This window comes from Solea senegalensis, linkage group LG20, assembly GCF_019176455.1.
Source record: "Solea senegalensis isolate Sse05_10M linkage group LG20, IFAPA_SoseM_1, whole genome shotgun sequence".
Lineage (NCBI taxonomy): Eukaryota > Metazoa > Chordata > Actinopteri > Pleuronectiformes > Soleidae > Solea > Solea senegalensis.
Genome location: NC_058039.1, coordinates 8,467,732 through 8,486,437, shown reverse-complemented (window position 1 = coordinate 8,486,437; position 18,706 = coordinate 8,467,732). Strand labels below are relative to the sequence as shown.

General features: G+C 40.7%; 1 protein-coding gene across 3 annotated transcripts; it reads left to right on the top strand.

The window, feature by feature from the left end:
- Positions 1-857: 857 nt before the first annotated feature.
- Positions 858-17,719, top strand: LOC122786493 (programmed cell death 6 interacting protein). 3 transcript variants are annotated; one of them, XM_044052846.1, is made up of 18 exons: positions 858-1,180; positions 4,005-4,059; positions 4,149-4,218; positions 4,911-5,038; positions 6,039-6,192; positions 6,948-7,042; positions 8,423-8,554; positions 8,677-8,899; positions 9,927-10,050; positions 10,755-10,932; positions 12,292-12,403; positions 12,731-12,900; positions 13,245-13,493; positions 13,886-14,020; positions 14,196-14,290; positions 15,482-15,590; positions 15,694-15,896; positions 16,616-17,719. In XM_044052846.1, exons 1-18 carry the CDS (start codon positions 975-977, stop codon positions 16,824-16,826), a joined length of 2,649 nt encoding a protein of 882 aa, XP_043908781.1. In that variant the 5' UTR covers positions 858-974; the 3' UTR covers positions 16,827-17,719. The 3 variants fall into 3 exon arrangements, with proteins under 3 accessions (XP_043908781.1, XP_043908782.1, XP_043908780.1); XM_044052847.1 differs by having other exon boundaries at positions 859-1,180; positions 8,438-8,554; positions 15,691-15,896; XM_044052845.1 differs by having other exon boundaries at positions 859-1,180; positions 15,691-15,896.
- The last annotated feature ends 987 nt before the right edge of the window (positions 17,720-18,706 follow it).

Sequence of the window (18,706 nt, the reverse complement as noted above, 5' to 3'; positions counted from 1 at the left end):
GAAATTGCCTTAATTTCTTATCCAAACAACGTCCATGTCGGCAGTCAGCACTCCACACAATGGTGTCCTTTTTGTTTTTGAAGTCCTCAGTTGATTCACTGTAGGCATTGCGAAAACAAAACAATATAATTCTGCTTTTCCCTCTTCATTCAGCCTCCATGAAAATGAAAAGAGACCAAGTATAGTGGAAAATAAACTGGAAGAACTGACAAAGGGTGATACATGTACAGTGCTTAACATAAAAAATGAGACGACATAAATATTTTAGAAATCTTTCAAAAATGTTATTGTTATTCACCTTTTTATACCTAAACCAAACCGGTTTATGTGAGCACTGCCAAGTTGAGGAATATTGTATTACACACAATAATCCAGTGTGAGAAATATCACAGACAAAGAGTATGTATGGAAGAAAAATCTAAGCATTGCAATGTCTGGTCCACACTCCGGATCAGAAGGTGGCGGTAATGCACCTTTTAAGTTGGATGCTAACCGCCAATAAATAAATAAATAATAATATAAAATAAAATTCTTATTATTTAAAATAGGAAATTTGATTGTATTTATGTATTTACTTATTTAAACTTCTCTTTGGAGACATGAACAACAACAACAGCAAATAAAATAAAATGAAGTAATAATAATAACAACAATAAATAAATAAAAATACCGTTGGTGAGGTAGTAATGTACAGATGACTTTGGCATATTTTATGTCATTCATTTTAGTGACTTGAATCTCATCGTTAAGCAATAAAATTACAAATAACAATTTTTTTTTTGTTTGAAACGAGTCAACATGAAAGAGCAAGTGTGTGCGCAAAGTGGTGATTCTGCGCCCCTCCGTTCCACATGACGTCATTTCACGTTCCCACTGAGAATCCAGGAAGTCGCGTCGCCCGCTGTTGTTGTGTTTCTCGGTTCGTTAATTGCTGCCTGTCTTTCTGATCAAATACAGCACACACGCCAGCCGAAATGGCGACTTTTATTTCAGTCCCGCTGAAAAAGTCCTCTGAAGTGGATCTGGTGAAACCACTGTCGAAATTTGTGACGACTACATACCAAGCGAACGACGAGCAAGCCGAATATCTACGCTCCGTGGAGGAGTTGAACAAGCTTCGCAAAAACGCATTGGGGAGGCCGCTGGACAAACACGAGAGCTCCCTGGAGATCCTCCTTAGGTAAACTTCTATTTAACAAAACCTCTCACCATCTAAACACCATGATACCTACACCAAGAGCTACTCTCTCACCTTTGGTGGTGAGCTAGCTTAGTCATCGCCGCACCCACATTTGTTAGCCTTTAGATGCTAACTTGTGAGCTAGGTGCGCAAGCTAATCAGTTAGAATCATCAAAAAAGTATCGTAAAAAATGTCTGCCTCGTATTATTTATGTCAGCATTACATGGCAGAAAACCCACGTAGCTTTGGGACTCGATTAAATAAACTGTCAGACACGTAAACGATGAAAATAGCCTAAGCTAGTTTAACTGCAGAGGTTATGAGTTTACTTTAGCATTAGAGTTAGCTTCCACTCACACATCCCACAGTTGACAGCTCTGTGAGCCATTGAGTTACACCCTGGGGAAAATAAACTTTTTTTTATTCCAGTAATCTCAAACAGTTTGCGTGGTCATGAAACATAGCAAAATGCGTATCACCATTGTCGCCAACGTACGACCTGAGAACATTGAGCTCTCAAAGTAACGCCATGTGTAAATAGGCCGAGCAAATTCATGAACCATAACAAAATGCCTAAAATGTGTCAATAAAACGTTAAATTAAACCCAAACCGGTCAAATCAAAATCAAACAAATTATCATCAGTTTCCACCTTTTAGAACATTGATAATCAGCTGACTTGAACTGATCCTTATTTCTGTGGCGTGACATAAGCAGAAAGTTGAGTTGTCATGCGTGTGTCGGTTACACTGTAACTCCTGAAGGCACTGCAAGCTACAGAAGTGAGGAAGTCCAACCACAATCAACATTATTGTCAAATGTCATTCACATGTGCACTTAACCAGTGTTTTTGTTAAATTAAAATAAAACATTTAAATTTAAATAAATATAGAATTACACATTGACAAAAATGTTTTGAGTGCAACAGAGTTATAGATGCTAGTTGTTAGAGAAACTGTTGGAAGGAATAGTTATAGATAGAGACTAAAGCAAACTCTCTCCCACCAGAATTGTCAACTGTTATTTTACTTTTATGTATTCGGACTTAAAATTGTTTACTGACTCAGTAAACAATTTTTTTCTAACCCTTAGCATCCACCTCATCCATTTGGTGTCATCTATAAAACTTACCATTGTTATGGGGCTCTAAATTAACCATTCCACTCACACTATGTACAGTGTCAGACTCTGCCCTTTGACGTTTTACTCTTTGTTCTGTGTGACTCATAATTCATTCTGTGCACAGGGTTTGCACACATTACGTGAGTTGCCAAATATGCACTTAAGGTGTAGGACTGCTATTCTCCTTCAAAATTAGTTACTCTTTAGCTGCAGTGCAAAGTGGAATTGTAAAGTATTTGCCAAGGTTTGACAGTTGAAATATGCCATCAAAAGGTGCTGAGTGTAAAGTGCTGACGTTGAGAGGCAGCCAGAATTTAAATTATGCAATTCAAATTATGTTATTCAGTTGTCATTTGTTAGACTGTATGTTTTCACTAATGCCTCCAGCATTAGTGGTATATGGTACTGGTATCTGATCTATTGAGATTTAGCCTGTTGTGGTATCAGAATGAGTATCAGGAGAGAAATTGTTTATTGACAAAAGAAAGGGGGAAAAAAAACTCTAATTCAATAGTACTACTTGAGAAAATATTGAGCTATTAAAGTTAACACTGCTATTGCCAATGATAAAATACAGTGGTGTCAATCGGCCAAGAAAAGTCAGCTACAGATTTTTCATAGGAGGCAGATTTATTCCCATTAAGATAATTTTCTCTCTCATTATCCTCCTCTTCCTCACATATACTTCACCGGTATAGTGAAATTAGATTAAGTTGGAGCACGAGAAAAGTTGACTGACTCGTAATTTTTATTTAATTTTCTACACAATTTCTCAGTTCCACTCTGGTCACATACCCTGGTATATACAGTAAGACAGTATTTCTGATTTTCCTCTAAGTACTGCCATAGAAAGCTCACATACCTCTGGTGGTACACCTACCATTGTTGGAGAACCATGGGTATAGACAAATTGAATGGCTGTGGGCTGGTATTGGCTAATTAGAGATGGGGATGTAGCTAGCATGTTGGTGCAGAATTGCCTGCCATTGCTGACTGTTAGCATTATCTGCGCAAGTGCACATGTCTGTTAGCAACGTGCCAGGTAGCCAGAGCAACAGGTCCTACCCCATTCACAGGCGAGCGGACACTCAGCTATTGTGTTACCGTGGTAACCATTGTTGTGTTGAGGACGTTTTATTTTTCTATTCACCTATCTAGAGTGGCACACCTTGTCTCAGCTTACACGTGTGTGTCTCTGTGTGTGTGTGTGTGTGTGTGTGTGTGTGTGTGTGTGTGTGTGTGTCGTTGTGAAGTTGAATGGGAAACAAAGGTTTACATAAGGATTTGTTTATGTATATGTTTGCCCTCCAGTCTCTCTTGGCACTAGAAATGCAGGGTGGAAATACTGGTGCTTGGGGATTCCTTGTCCAGCCCCTATGCATGCTGCCATTCCCACGACTGTTCACCTCACAGCCGCAGTGTGTGAGTGTGTTTTGTGCGTGCGCACACAACATGATTGCCTATTCTGATGTTTTTTCATGACTCATGGTCAAGTGTCTCTGAAAGGGCTGAGCTTTCTCAAATATTGAGCTGCAATTATGTCACAATAATCATCAGCCTATTATGATTCACTGTATTTTACTGACATTTTACTGTATACAGTTCCAATAAACTCATGATGAGTACACTACACACATTTTATCACATGTTTTGGGTTTAGATAGATAATAAAAAAGACTCAACATCATGATTTTTCTTGCAGATACTATGACCAGCTGTGTGCTGTTGAGCCCAAGTTTCCCTTCTCTGAAAACCAGGTAATTGATTGGACATCTCATAACTGTCAGTTGGATGTATTTCCCCAAAATGAAGTTGTGAAACACAAAGCCTCTCTCTGTTTCCACAGCTCTGCTTAACCTTCACATGGAAGGATGCCTTTGAAAAAGGGTCACTGTTTGGTGGATCAGTCAAGCTCGGTAGGTACAGCCTCTTATCAGTGTATTTATGTCTGTGGAAGAATATTTGCATGTAACACAGGGATGTAGTGAGCTGCAGATAGAGGGGAAATTATTTTTTCCTCGCACTCATAATATCTATTAATCAATCAGTTTTTGTCTGCGTCTGTATTTATATCACACAAACATTCAAGGGAAAAACGCCCTTGTTTTACTTTGCATCCAGAGTGATGAAGAATAGAGGTGCCTCGGGGTCAGAGACTCACAAGTGAAAAAAGTGAAAATGAGAGTGGAAAAACATGTCCAGATTGTTAAGATTGCTCCTTGTTGCTATGTGCACTCTGCACGTTTATTCAGTTCACGCTTGAATCTTTTGTACCCATGGTGAATTGAGAGAGCTCATGACTGTGGGATTCTTTCCATTCTAGATTTTTCTCACCCAGAATGAATTTGTAGAAAAAGTTGGTTTGATAAAAGATCAACCTCACAAAAACAGCACTGTCAACCAAAATAAAGTGGTTGATATCAATATGAATCAATATATATAAAGTATAATAAATAGTTGTCACTCTGTGTAATTACTTGGCTGTGAAAGGAAATTTAAGTTAATCTTAACGTCGGTAGCCGTGCAATTTGACAGTGAGATATGTAAATGTAATATTCAGTAGTTGAACTTGTCCCTTCAAATAACCACAGTGTGTTTGTGTTGGCAGCTTTGGCCAGTTTGGGTTACGAGAAGACGTGTGTGCTGTTCAATGCAGCGGCGTTGGCCAGCCAGATCGCTTCAGAGCAGAACCTCGACAATGATGAAGGACTGAGGACTGCAGCTAAATACTATCAGGTGAGAGCAACACCACATTGTTATAATGGTCAACTATCTTGTTTTAAATGTGCTTTATGAATAAATTGTATTGGATTGGATGTGTACTGTGCGATTCAAGTGGTTTGTGGAAGCGACTGTGGGAAATATAAGTGTTATATGATATATGCTGATGATCCACAGAAATATGATTTTCAGTCAGAATTGTCACTGCTCTGATGTTCTTTAAATGCCCTTTGGAAGCTTTGCTGCAATAGAATATCTGATTGCCAACGCATTTGTTGTTCAGTTGCATTTCTTATAAGGGTGACAGAGCGGGTCGTCTTTCAACTCAAAGGTTGTGGGTTAAATTCCCATCTACATGCCAAAGTGTACTTGGGCAAGGCCCTTTTAACCCCCTGTTTCTCCTGATGACTGTGCCAACAGCGTGTGATAGAAAATGTGCTGCACATAGATGCGCTGTATGAAAGTGTGGGTGAATGGTAAAACTGTAGTGTAAAGCAGCTTTGAGTGGTCATCAAGACTAGAAACGTGTCGTATAAATACAAACCATATTGTAACAGCTATTATGTGGCTATACTACTCCTTTTTATTTACAGAACAATGTATCATATATTAATTTAGTATCTGCATTTTGTTGACATGAAATAAAAGTCACTCATCAAAATCATTTCCATACTTGCATTCGAGCATTAGCTTGTGCAGAACTGTATTTGCAAAGCATTGTCCTTTTCGTGCAACACGATGCTGCCACCATGTGTAGTGCGTGTAATAGCAGTGCAAGCAAATTGTTTGTGGATCATCTCCACTAAGTGCAACGAAGCTGAGAGTCGATGATGCATGAGCTGATTTTCCTGGTAACACTGGAGGCATACTGATGTGCGTTTATGCCATTAGTGTTTCGTCTGTGTTTCTATTTTAGTTTGGTTTTCAAAGCTGCTTTATTGACACTGAACTTGGCATTATTGCCCAAGCTGAATAAGATTTTGCCAAGTAACCATTCATCTTTGTCTCTATCAAGTTGGCCAGTGGAGCGTTTGGTCACATCAAGGACACGGTGCTGTCTGCCCTGAATAGGGAGCCCACTATGGACATCTCTCCTGAGACTGTGGGCACCCTAAGCCTCATAATGCTTGCCCAGGCCCAGGAGGTCTTTTTCCTCAAAGCTACTTCAGGTAAAAGACAAAACGCCCCAGTTATTCAAGTCTTCATTGTTTGTACAAACGGGCATGTAACATAAACTACTGTTCTGCTTTTCAGCACTCCATCATTATGATTTATGGCTCTTTATGTCATGTAAATAATTAGAAAAGGAGATCAAGGCTCGATTTTAGAACATCACACACAAAGAACCGCATTTGTGGTTTAATTTTTCATCGTCCACAGGGATACTGGTGTCACACATCTGCCATATATAAGAATTAGAGTGATTGCACACACTTAATTTATATATAAGTTAATAAATAGCGTCTTTAACTTCACGCTCATGAGGGTATTTTGCTACAAGTAGAGTAATTTTAGCAGTGGCAGTAGACAGTTCTGGTCCAGGTTGAACACAGCCTGTGTCCCAGTTCTGTCTCTACAATTGCTTATTAGTGTTTTTAAGTACAACAGTTTTGAAAGTTACATTGTGAAAAAAGTAGGATCTTTTTTCCTAGAGGGATAATATTGTTGTAAATGAGTTTAAACACTTTGCTGGATGTAAGGGAAATGTCATCTAGATGTAGTAACATAAATACCGTTGTTCAATGGATAAACTGCTCTGATGAAAAACACTGCTGATACATTACTTCTGATTTGCCTAAATGTATGACTGAGTGGCAGTAATTGGTGTGTAATATGCAGTTTGCAAAAGCAAACTCTCACTTCAGCTGTGTTTGAAATGTGCATTTTGATGCTCGACTTAAATGCAACTTTTTTTAACCAACAGATAGAATGAAAGATGCTGTCATTGCTAAACTGGCCAATCAAGCAGCAGATTTCTATGGTGACGCCTTCAAGCAGTACAAAGACAACCTTCCCAAGGTATGTGAAAATCACACACACACTTACACACTAACCAGCCAGTCATGTGTTTATTGTGGTGAAGACCCAAACACAGATTCTGTGTGGTGTGCCTTATTGTGTGTATTGTCAGTGTGCGTGTGTGTGTGCGCGTTTGTGGGGTGGGATAGGTTTGAAGAGTGGTACTCAGGTTGTGGGACTGTCCACATTGCACCTCCCTCTGTTTTCATTGGTTCATTTTCACCCTATTTTCATTCTGATGTGCTGGTTACTATTACTGAACTTAAGTTTGACCTGTTTTCATTCTGATCTACAATCTAATAATCATGGATATCTGAAAAAGTGAGCGTCTGTTCAACACTGATATACATACGATCTCAGTTTCAGAAAAAACATTTACTTTTTTCAGTTAAATTAAATCAAACTTAAGTGAAAGGCATTAAATAATTCCATTGTGTCATTTAAATTGAACATTTTACCTGTTGGGTAAGTTTAGATTTTTTTAGTGGGAGGCTGATTGACAATTGCCAACAAACCTTAACAGAGGATTTTCTCTATATTTATTAGTTATTATGCAATTTAGTTATTCAATTTAAATAAATTCATACCAGCCTATGATAAACATACCTTACCTGATACTTAATAAAAATATTGTTTAATAATATAAACAAATTTTAATCGTATGAAATAAAGTTGTTGCTTTTTGTTTGGGTATACAAATTTGAAAACAGCATCTTTGTTCAAGAGAACCTAAAATTAAACAGACCCATTCACTGTCACACAGGTTTGTGCAGCTATTCTTTTTAGCACACTGCATTGATTTCCATTCATAACCTTAACCATAACCTAACAGCAATTCAAATCTTAGCCCTAACCTTAACCAGTTCCTCAGGAATGAGGTTCTGCTTCTTCAGGACCAGGTTTTGTTCCCAATGAGGACTACTGGTCCTGATAAGGTCAGTATTTATGCCAGAAAAGGTCCTAAAGAGGTAAACAAATACAAGTGAACACACACACACACTGTCTGGGGCATTTGAGGAGGGTGCAGCAGCAGCTTTTGCTCAAAAGTTAAACACTCATGGCCTGTTCTGTTTTCTCTCTTGTCTTCCTTTCTTTCTGCATCCCTTGTGGTGTTGGTGGTGTTTGCACTGGTTACATGTGTCTGTGTGTGTACTTGCGCATATGTGCACACGCTTCTGTTTCGTTTGCACACCTCTGACCCCTTGTGCCTCTTTGTGATTGGCTTTCGTGATGTCATTTGTGATTTGACTCTGCTGCTGTGTGTCTGCCATTTTGTGGATTGCCTTGCTGTTGGTTGGTGTGTGTGTTGTGTATGTGTGTGTGTGTTTATATTTGTTTGCGTGCCTGTGTGTTTCTCTGTGGTTGCCTCTCCCTGGTCAGTATTTTTATTTTCAGGAAGTGATGCCGGTCCTGGCGGCCAAGCGCTGCATCATGCAGGCCAACGCTGAGCTTCACCAGAGCGCCGTGGCCAAGCAGAAGAAGCGTTTTGGAGAGGAGATTGCTCGCCTTCAGGTATGTAATTACGTTTTTGACTTCAGCTCTTCGCTTGTGAAGAGTTAAAAAGAAAAGAAAAATCACCCACACACACATCAAAGTAAAAAAATAAAGTTTTTTCCTTCAATCTGTGACTAAAGCACGCAGCAGAGCTGGCGAAAACCGTGGCCTCTCGTTACGATGACTATGTGAGCGTTAAGGACCTGAGTGAGAAGATCAACCGAGCCCTCACCGCTGCAAAAAAAGACAACGATTTTATCTACCACGACCGCGTTCCTGAAGTCAAGGATCTGGAGACTATTGGCAAAGCAGCGTTGGTCAAAGCCACATCTATCTCACCTCCACTTAGCCAGAAATTCACAGGTACCATACACAGACACTGACACAGTTTTCTAATTGGCAAGACAGAGTTAATTATCCAAATTTGAGTTTAAGAGACAAAGGAAAGTGTTTTGCCAGATGGACAGATTGCTGCAGAGTCCTTTTTTGTCCAGAGCATCAGAAGTTTTAAAAGAATAATTTCACAGTTTGAAAAATAATTTTGTTTGGCAAGATTTGGGTTTCTTCACTGCCCGAGAACCTCATGGTGAGAAAAGTACCTTTAGGAAGTTTAAGTTGAGTTTGTAATAGAGTATAAACCAGCAGTGTGCCATCTCTGCACTGCAGCGTTTGTGCTAATTAAACAAACAAGATATAATGTGTTAGTTAATGAGCTGTAGAGATGCTGGAAGGTAGATTTTCTTCTTTTCAGAGAAGACCAGTTGTAGTTGTTTCTTTTCCTCATTTTTCAGTCTTTCTCCTAAGCATTAATACTGCCATGTCACCTCTCATTTATCATGTGTTTTTGGATTTTACACTTTCCTGTAGTGCAATGATTACCACACTTGTTCTACAGGACCCTCCTTCACATGGTCTCAGTGTCCCCACCGTTAGGAAACCACTTCTTAAATGTGTCATAGCTTTTTCTATGCATCCAGTACATAAAACTACTGTAGTAGACCCCCAAATTAACATTTTTATTCTGTAAAGGACAACATACTGATGTGCCATAAAGTGAGACCGATGCTTGTTTGTTTCAACAAGGTCTATGGTGTTTGATGACAGTACATACGTTTTTCTCCTCCTTGAAACACTAAAGCAAATATTTTAGATATAAGATGGCAGCCTCCCACTTAATGGCTGCCCCATTTTATTTTGCATAATGTAATCCAATCTCCTGCTCTTTGGGCATAATTTCCAACTCATTGTAGATGTTTGATGATGTCAGATGGGCGCTTATCTACCACTCACTTTATCTCATCCACATCCATAAATCTGCCTATGCACTACAATATCAGAGGTTAGCCTTGTGCTTTTTTGTTTTGTTTAATGTTTGCTTTTTCCTCTTCAGACCTGTTTGAGAAGATGGTTCCTATGGCAGTGCAGCAGTCCATGAGCATTTACAGCCAGAGGAAGGCTGAGACTGTTAACAGGCTGGTGGGGTCACTCAGGGAGGCGACCAACCTCTGCAACGGGTGAGTTGTCCTGTGAACTACTGTTGTAGTAGTTCTCAAGGTAGTGTTACAAGCAAGTTATTATTTACTTCATGTCAGCTTTGCATTATAGTGATGGGGTGCTACTACAGTTACATAATTTACAGTCATGCTTGTATTGTATTACGTGGAAAATGAGAATTGCCTGAATAAACCCAGCCCGCTGTGTACAATCTAAAGTTATGTTTACTCATTGCTGAAATAAACAGTAAAATACACCTTTATCAGTAACACAAATCACCCACTGATGGATGTTATGGAGTATAAAGTTGCCAGTTTAGGACGGGCGTGGATGATATTTAAAAAAAAAAAAAAAGCCTGACTCACACATCTCTAATGTTCAAATAGATTTGTGTAATTGTCTTCCAGTGAGTGTGTCCATGAGAGCTTGTGTCTCCAGGCATGGATGGGCTTATTAAAAATTCATAATATAATGGTGTATTAAAATGCCAATAAAAGTACTTGTAGTTTTACTGCAGCATCCCAAATAACAGTCAGACACTTCTGTCTCACAATATGGAGATACCAGTGATTGCTTAAAAACCTCCAGTATTTCATTCAACGAAAAATGGGTACAATCTTTGTCCTTTGAAAGTTAGTGCATAAATTTGTTTTTAATTGCTGTATTTGCTGTAAAATGTTGAAAAGGCAGTTGAAAATTAATTTGTCGTGTAACTGTCCATTAGGGTGTTGGCATCGCTGAATCTGCCAGCTGCCCTGGAGGATCTGTCTGGAGACTCTGTCCCTCAATCCATTGCTGAGAAGGCCAGATCCATTGTGCAGCAAGGGGGACTGCAGAGCATTGAGCAGCTGATCAAAGACCTGCCTGAGCTTCTGACTCGCAACAGAGAAATCCTGGATGAGGTTGGTTTTAGAGGCAACAAGAAACACCCTGAATTATACATGTTATAGTCTGCCACACGCCAGTGATCGCACCACTTACCACAAGTGTTAATCCTGATCCTAAACCCAATTTAAAAAGTAAACAAAGGAGTTGTAGTGTGGCTTGTTTTAATTGAAAAAAAGCATATGGGACTAATGCTGTTTAGCAGATGATTTGGAACTCCTGAATATTGGAATACCACTACCAGAAGAACACTTAAATCCTAAAAACTCATAATCTTTCCTAATGGCGGAAATCCAAGATCAGGATCATCACTGAAATCTAATCCACTAATCTTCGAGCCAAGGACTGTGTGTCCATGAGCTTCAGCCAAACTGTTTTTTACACTCCTTCCTCACAAACAAAACAATAAACACAATCTGCTTCCAAGTTTGTTGGCTGAGTTAAAAAGTCTAAACCAAAATACCCTAATTTACCCTAAAATAGAAAAATGTGAGTTTTACTTTTTTAGAATACAAGAATATAGTTTTTTTTTTTTTTGACATTTAAAAAGGGGAGTCCAACCAGTAAACGTTTTTAAAATGAACAATCAGTAACTGTCGAGAGAACTACTACACGTTAGGCCGAGGCCAGACCAGATCCATGTGCAGTGTGTGACAGCTTTGTCTCTAATCTGCTGCGTCTCGTGTACGTCTGTTGGTCACACAAGGAGTGTGTCTGCGTCTGCCTGCAGCTCTGTTTTACATAGAAATTGCCATCAATATCATACTTGTAACTGCCCACTATGTCCTGACTTAAGTGTTCGAGCTGCAGCCCTACGTTACAGCATGTACCTATGGTCAGCAGAAGTTTGCTGAGTGGTTATGTTAATGAATTCTATACGGGCCCACACAAGTCAATATTACTTATGCACAGAAGACTCATGGTCCAAGATAAAATGAGCAATAAAGGCTTACTCAACAGATCATCGTGTGTGTGTGTGTGTGTGTGTGAGGTCTGTACAGTTAATCAGAAATAATCAAATGTAATATAATCAACTACAATCCAAAGACACTGCAATTGTTTGATAAAGATGAAATGTGTGTCCAAATGCAATTAATGTAGAAATTCAGTAGCATTGCAGGAATTAAAATATCTTTTGTTTGTTGACATGCTCCAAAAAATGTCAAATCTATATGATTTTGATTAATATATTCATGAAAATTACAGTCAAGAAAGTACTTTTAACCTTTAAGCTGTACCATTTATCTATCATATCGCAGTCACGATATCTCTAAAAATAATCACAATTTGTTGTTGTTGGTTTTTTTTTTTTATCGTATTGTGCAGCTCCAGTATGTGTGTGTATGTTAAGGCACTTTTGTGTTTTTGTCCATCAGTCTCTGAAGATGCTGGATGATGAAGAGACAACAGACAATGAGCTGAGAGCCAAGTTCAACCAGCGCTGGAACAGAACCCCCTCTGGTGATCTGTATAAGCCCCTGCGTGCAGGTACACACATCAGAATCAGAGTCAGGTTTATTGCCAAGTAAAGCTTTCGCAATACAAAGAATTAGTTTTGGTCATTGGTGCAAATAAAAAGACCAAAACTTTGTATAAATATCAGGGGTGAATAAAATGAATTAAATCAATATAATAAGAAAACATGCACTATAGCACCATTATATACATCATAGAGTGTTGATATGAGTTAGAGGAGGACCCTAGAGGAGGCCAGTAGCTGAGATGAAGAAACTGTTCTTGTGGCAACACTTTTATGCTGTTCACCACGATCCTCCCTCTCTCCTGTCTCCTCAAACCTCTCCTTCTGTTCCTCAGAGGGCGCTAACTTCCGCAACGTCTTGGACAAGGCTGTTCAAGCAGATCAAGTGGTGAGGGACCGGTACGGCGCCCACTGTGACATGATCGCTCTGCTGTGTAAATCAGAGGACGAGCTCTCTGCTGCCATCCCCTCTGCCAACCCAACCAAAACACTGCAGGGCAGTGAGGTCAGTCTGCCTGCCTACTCTGTCATTTGGCCAGTTAACATAAAACAAAAGTTTTGTGTGCCACATACAGAAACTGCTGTATGCAAAACACCTAATGGACATTGTGTGCTCTTGCCTTCCTCCCCACAGTTGCTCAATTTTTCTTTTTTTTTGCTGACTTTGCTTTGTTTTTCACTGGGGAACTTAAAGAACTAAAGCAAGCAGAACTGGGAGAGGGTTGAAAAAGTACATGTGCAACGCCAGTGAAGCCACACTGCATTTGTGCAGTCATTATGACAAGTGTGATAGGTTACGGTTCATGTGGAGCAGAAAAAGTCAAGTTGTCTTCTCCATCTTCACCTCAGGTGGTGAATGTGCTGCGCTCCCTGCTCAGCCAGCTGGATGAGATGAAAAAGGAAAGAGACACCTTGGAAGAAGAAATCAAGGCTGTGACCTTTGACATGTCTACGTCCTTTCTGACGGCACTGGCCCAGGACGGAGCCATCAACGAGGAGCAGCTGTCACTCTCCCAGCTCGACCAGTCGTACGGCACCTACAACCAGAGAGTACAAGCCTCACTCCACATGCAGGAGGAGCTGCTGGGAAAAGTTCAGGTATATGAACATACACGTGGTGGCCTCTTCATGACCATGTTTTAATGGTGTGTTGGCCTCTTGAAGTGACTCTGAACTGTTCTACCACCTGCTGTTTGTAGTTTAAATGAAATATGACCCTCTTAAAAAACAAAACTAAACAAAAAGTTGTTTTTATTACTGGGATAAACAGATTAGTTTAAAAAAACAAAACAAAAAAAAACATGTAGGTTGTCGGGCAGCAGATGCAGATAGAGTCCTATCAGCATCTGTCTGAGGGTTTTACGTGTGTGTGTGTGTGAAAAATAATTATTATTGCACTATCCATAAATCAGCCTATGTACTACAACGCTTCAGGGGGTTAACCTCTTCAGTCTGCTATCTTTTGTATCACTCCTGTGATCCCTCCCCAGACGTCCCACCAGGATTTCAGCAGTCTGAAGCAGTCAAACGCAGAGACCAACCAGAGGGAGGAGGTCCTGAAGAAGTTGGCTTCAGCCCACGACAGCTACGTTGAGATCAGCAACAACCTGCGCGAAGGCACAAAGGTACTTACTCAGCACAACACACCGGCACATGCAGGAATGAACTGTACTGCAGTAATGCATGTCTTGCCAGAAACATTTCACTCCGATTTATTTATTTATTTTGTGTATGTGTGTCAAGGTGGTTTGCAAAGTCAGGGCATTTATTTTTGTCCTCTTTTGTTTTCTCCTTCCGCAGTTCTACAACGACCTGACAGAAATCCTGCTTAAGTTCCAGAATAAGTGCAGCGACATTGTTTTTGCGCGCAAGACGGAGCGGGATGAACTACTTAAGTATGTACGCTGCTTCTTTTGTCTGTGTGTGCACTTATGTCTGTTTGTGGGATATTAATGAAGGCAGTGGTTAGTCTGTTGCCTCACAACAGCAGTGTTTGAATCCTGTGTGTAACACTGAGCATTTTAGTTTGGGCACACGGTGTGGAAAGAAAACAACTGTTCTTGTCTGAAAACTGCTTGTGTGTAGTTTTCATGTTCTCTCTGTCAGTGTGGGTTTTCTCTTGGTACTCCAACTTCTTCTGGCGGTCTAAAGACATACAGTTGGGGTTAGGCTAATTATTCAAAGGCCCCATTCATACTTGTTATGACATCTGTCTTCAGTCATCCAGTCACAGGTTTATAGCTCCAAGTACGACTATTCACACCCGTCATTAAATGTTTCCTGGACGCTTCTGCTGTTATGACATTTGATTGGGTCTGGTCCTCATCCATTTGTGAATAAGTCTGACTGTCAACATGTTTGTGTGTGTGAGTGACAGAGAGAGAGCAATTAAACCTCTACTTGCACCTCAGTAACATGAGATAAGTTTTAACCATTACAAAAAATATATCTTGTGGCATTCATTGTGAATAATGTGGCTACAAAAACATTAATGCAGTTACTGTCTGGAATTGTAAATCACATTTCTTACTTGGCTTACTACTGCATGTAAACCTTCAGTTGGACCAGAGTTGGTCTCAAATTGGCCTTGGCGCTCTTCACATGCACCGCAGTTCCCATTCCAGAAATAATAGGAAGCCCCTACACAGAAGATTAACACAACAGAAACAAAAGTATGTTGAAATTTTAGGAGACCAATTTTATGCTGTGTCAACTTGTCAAATTGTAAATTTAAGTTTATGGATAGTAGGAAGAGTTTGGGCCAGCACTCGACACTAACACTTAGCCGCATGCTAAACCATAAGCTGAAAAGAGGCCATAGACAAACACACACTTCATTCAATACATTGATTCCCCACAAGAATCTTGCTTGTATACTGGAACAACTACAGTAATCCATTGAACGGCGAATGACTTAACTGAGCATGGAAATGTTCTGACTGTTTGCTGCGATTGGCTTCTTCTTCCCCCCTGCAACCCTCAGATGACAAGTGTCATAGAAAATGAATGGATGGATGGCATCTGGAAGTCTTTTTAAGCTGCAGCTTGGGCAGGAAAAATCTGTAATGTTTCAATCCCTGTTTCAGAGATCTGCAGCAGAGCATTGCCCGAGAGCCCAGTGCTCCATCCTTCAACGTTCCCGCCTATCAGAGCACCCCCGCTGCCGGCCCAACACCTGCACCCAGGACTGTATTTGTAAGTAGCACCTCACAGAGTCTAACACTATACTATACCTTAACTGTAGAAAAGACACATATTCATGCATGTCTCCTCTCTGTCTACCTTCACGTCTCAGCAGCCCCAACCAGCCCAACAGCAACCCCCAGCCAAGCCCCAGCCTCCTGCCAGACCTCCTCCTCCCACCGTCACCCCTCAGGCTGCAGCCACCCCCCCTCCAACCAACACAGCGCCCTCTGTTGCTTCCACCAGCAACCCACCACCTGTGGCCCCAATGGCTCAGGCCCAGGGACCACCTTACCCCACGTACCAGGGATACCCAGGGTAGGTTTTTCATCAACATCCTGATCTCGGACTACATTTTGTTTTGGCAGAGTGATACATTTTGTGACCTTCATTACATTTTTTGCTTGTAAAAAGGGTCAAAACCTCTTGGAACATTTGGGCTAATTTTTTAAGCTCAAAGCTGTAATGATGTGGCTCCTGTCCATAGACTCTCTATACTGTTTTACATGATTAATCTACTATCTTGGTCTGTATATGGCCTTTTTCATTTGAGAGCAGCGCTGAAATTGTTTAAATGTTCACTCTCATCCACTTAATTAGGTACTAAGGGTACCTTACTGGCTGTTGTAGTCAGCCTGCTTCAAGGTCGGATGTGTTGTGTAATCAGAATGGTCTTCTGTAGACCTTGGTTGTATCAAGTGGTCATTTGAGTAAGCATTTCCATCATTTCAGACCAGTCTGATCCTTCTCTGCTGACCTACTGGCATCAACGAGGTGTTTTTGCCCAGAGAACTGCACCAAGTGGATATTTTCCTTTCTTTGTTTTTGGCCCATTCTCTGTAAACCCCAAAGATGACTGTCAGAAAACCCCAGTAGATCTCTCTTCTCTACTCTCTTCTCACTCTTAACTCCAGCATGTCTTCTGGACCATGTCTACATACCTAAATGCACTGAGTTTGTTAACAAGAAGTTAACCAGGTGTACCTAATAAAGTGACTGGTGAGTGCTCACGTTTGCTTTCTCCGTTGTACTTTCAGGTACTTTCAGGCTCCTATGGGCTACAACCCCTATGCTTATGGCCAGTACAACATGCCTAATATGCCCAACATGCCTTTCATGCCCTACCAGCCTTCTCCAGGACAAGGAGGATACCCAGGAGCCCCTCCTGCTGGACAGCCCTACCCCGGTTACCCCCAGCAACCACCACAGCAGCAGCAGCAGCATCAGCCGTACTACCCTCAACAATAACTCTTTTCTCATGCCCTCACTCCTCTTCTAACACCTTAACACCAAATAAAAAATACCCCCAGCAATAACACTTAATTTCCATCAACTCCTCTTTCCTCTGATCCTTTTTTCTTCTTACCGCCAGCAGCTGTTGAAACCCAAGTGAATGGTGACCCCAGAGCTGCTTTGCACTTTTTTCTAAAAACATTCTATTCCTCTGCTATTCTTTATTTCCATTTCTTTGCTCATCTCATCCACTCCTGTGTCATCCATAGTGTTTTTTCTTTCCCTGACTGCACTTTTCCAAATCTATCTAAGCTTTCATCAATGCACTAACCCCCCCTTTACCATCCTCAAAGAGCATTTTTTATGTACTCATTTTTTTTCTTCTTCTCTAATTTAAACCCTCCTTGGTTTCAATAATAACTGACTGTCTGGGCTGGACTGCTGTAGAGCAGAGACACACAGAATCCCAGGACCTTGTTGCATCTTGGTTGTTGTGTGGGTGGATGATGGGTCATGCCACTGATCGGTGGGCGCAGCAACATCCTCACTCACCCTCTGCATCTGTATCATCTTTAAACCTATTTTTATAATGAATACTAAAGCCTGGCTGTATAAACCTATGGATATGAATGGCCTGCAGGTTTTCTAATGTAGATGACGACTGTTGGAGCGCTGCTCTCTTTTTGCTCTTTTCTGTCACCCAGGGAATGTGGGTTTACTATTTCTGTGTCACAATCAGAGGCTGTACAAGTGGGAGATATGGTTCTACTATATAAATATATTATGTATAAATAAGACTCTATGTGGTTACCTGAGAGACTCTGTGTGCTGCACTTTCCCCCTTTTTGTGTTAATTTTTTATTCCTCAGCTCTAATGTGATTAAAAAAAAAACAACTGCCTGCCAGAATCTGTCTGTCTGTCTGTCTGTTTGTCTGTCTTTTGAAGGTTAGAAGGGTTTGAATGCAACTGCGGAGGTTTGTGAAGCAGCCAGAAGAGGGCAGCCCTGCCGCTCACAGGAGGAACAGTCACAGCCAAACAGAACTTGTACATGCCATTGTTGCTCCTTTCAGCAAATCTGGGGAGAAGGAAGTCGTCCCATTTCGACTAATCGGGCACATTTTGACCTCCCGAGCATTTGGGGCAGATTCCATTTAGATGACATGCAAATTATGTTTCAGTGAGGTCGTGATCTCATCCAATTGTATTTCCCCGCAGGTGATTTCTCCACAGACCGATTTTATCCCAAGATATTTATTCAGTGTTGGGAGACTCTAATGATTTCACATAGCTCTTCCCTGCGTGTATGTTTCTCTGTATGTGTGTGTGTGAGAGTGTGGCAGGAAGGCAGATGGCAGCGCAGTGTGATGTCTGGAAGGATGCATGGAGATGTTGGCAGAGAGCTGCTGGTCCCCTGCCTGCATCCATCACTCCACCCCTCTCCATTTTCCTCTTTTCTCCTCATCTAATGTCTTTTTCAAGTTCCTATCCACTCAACTCTTTTTTTTTACAAAAAAATCCACCCATATTCCAATTCGTTTTCCCACACTCCCGTTTTTTTGTGCTTCTTTCGATCATACACTCTTCATCATATTTTTCTTTGTTTCTCAGCTTTTTTTTTTTATCAGCATACCACCTGTCTTTGTATACGCTCATCTGCTCTCCTCCATTTTTCTTCTCTCCCCTGGCTCGTCTGTTTTTGCTTACCATTCGTCTGTCCTTGCCATCAAAGCTGTTTGCAGTGAGTTGTTTTCACTGGTCAGTATCACATGGACGGTATCATCATATCAATCTCCTGTGTGTGTGTGTGTGTGTGTGTGTGTTACAGAGTGAAACTCCCAAGGAAGGACACACACTTAATCAGATCTAAAAACTTGCATCTGCTGGAGGTGACACA

Coding starts and splice junctions, on each gene's coding strand:
- LOC122786493 (XM_044052845.1), top strand. CDS start 975: ATGGCGACTTTTATTTCAGTCCCGCTGAAAAAGTCCTCTGAAGTGGAT. Junction 10,051..10,754: donor GCGACCAACCTCTGCAACGG/GTGAGTTGTCCT, acceptor ACTGTCCATTAG/GGTGTTGGCATCGCTGAATC. Junction 15,897..16,615: donor ACGTACCAGGGATACCCAGG/GTAGGTTTTTCA, acceptor TTGTACTTTCAG/GTACTTTCAGGCTCCTATGG.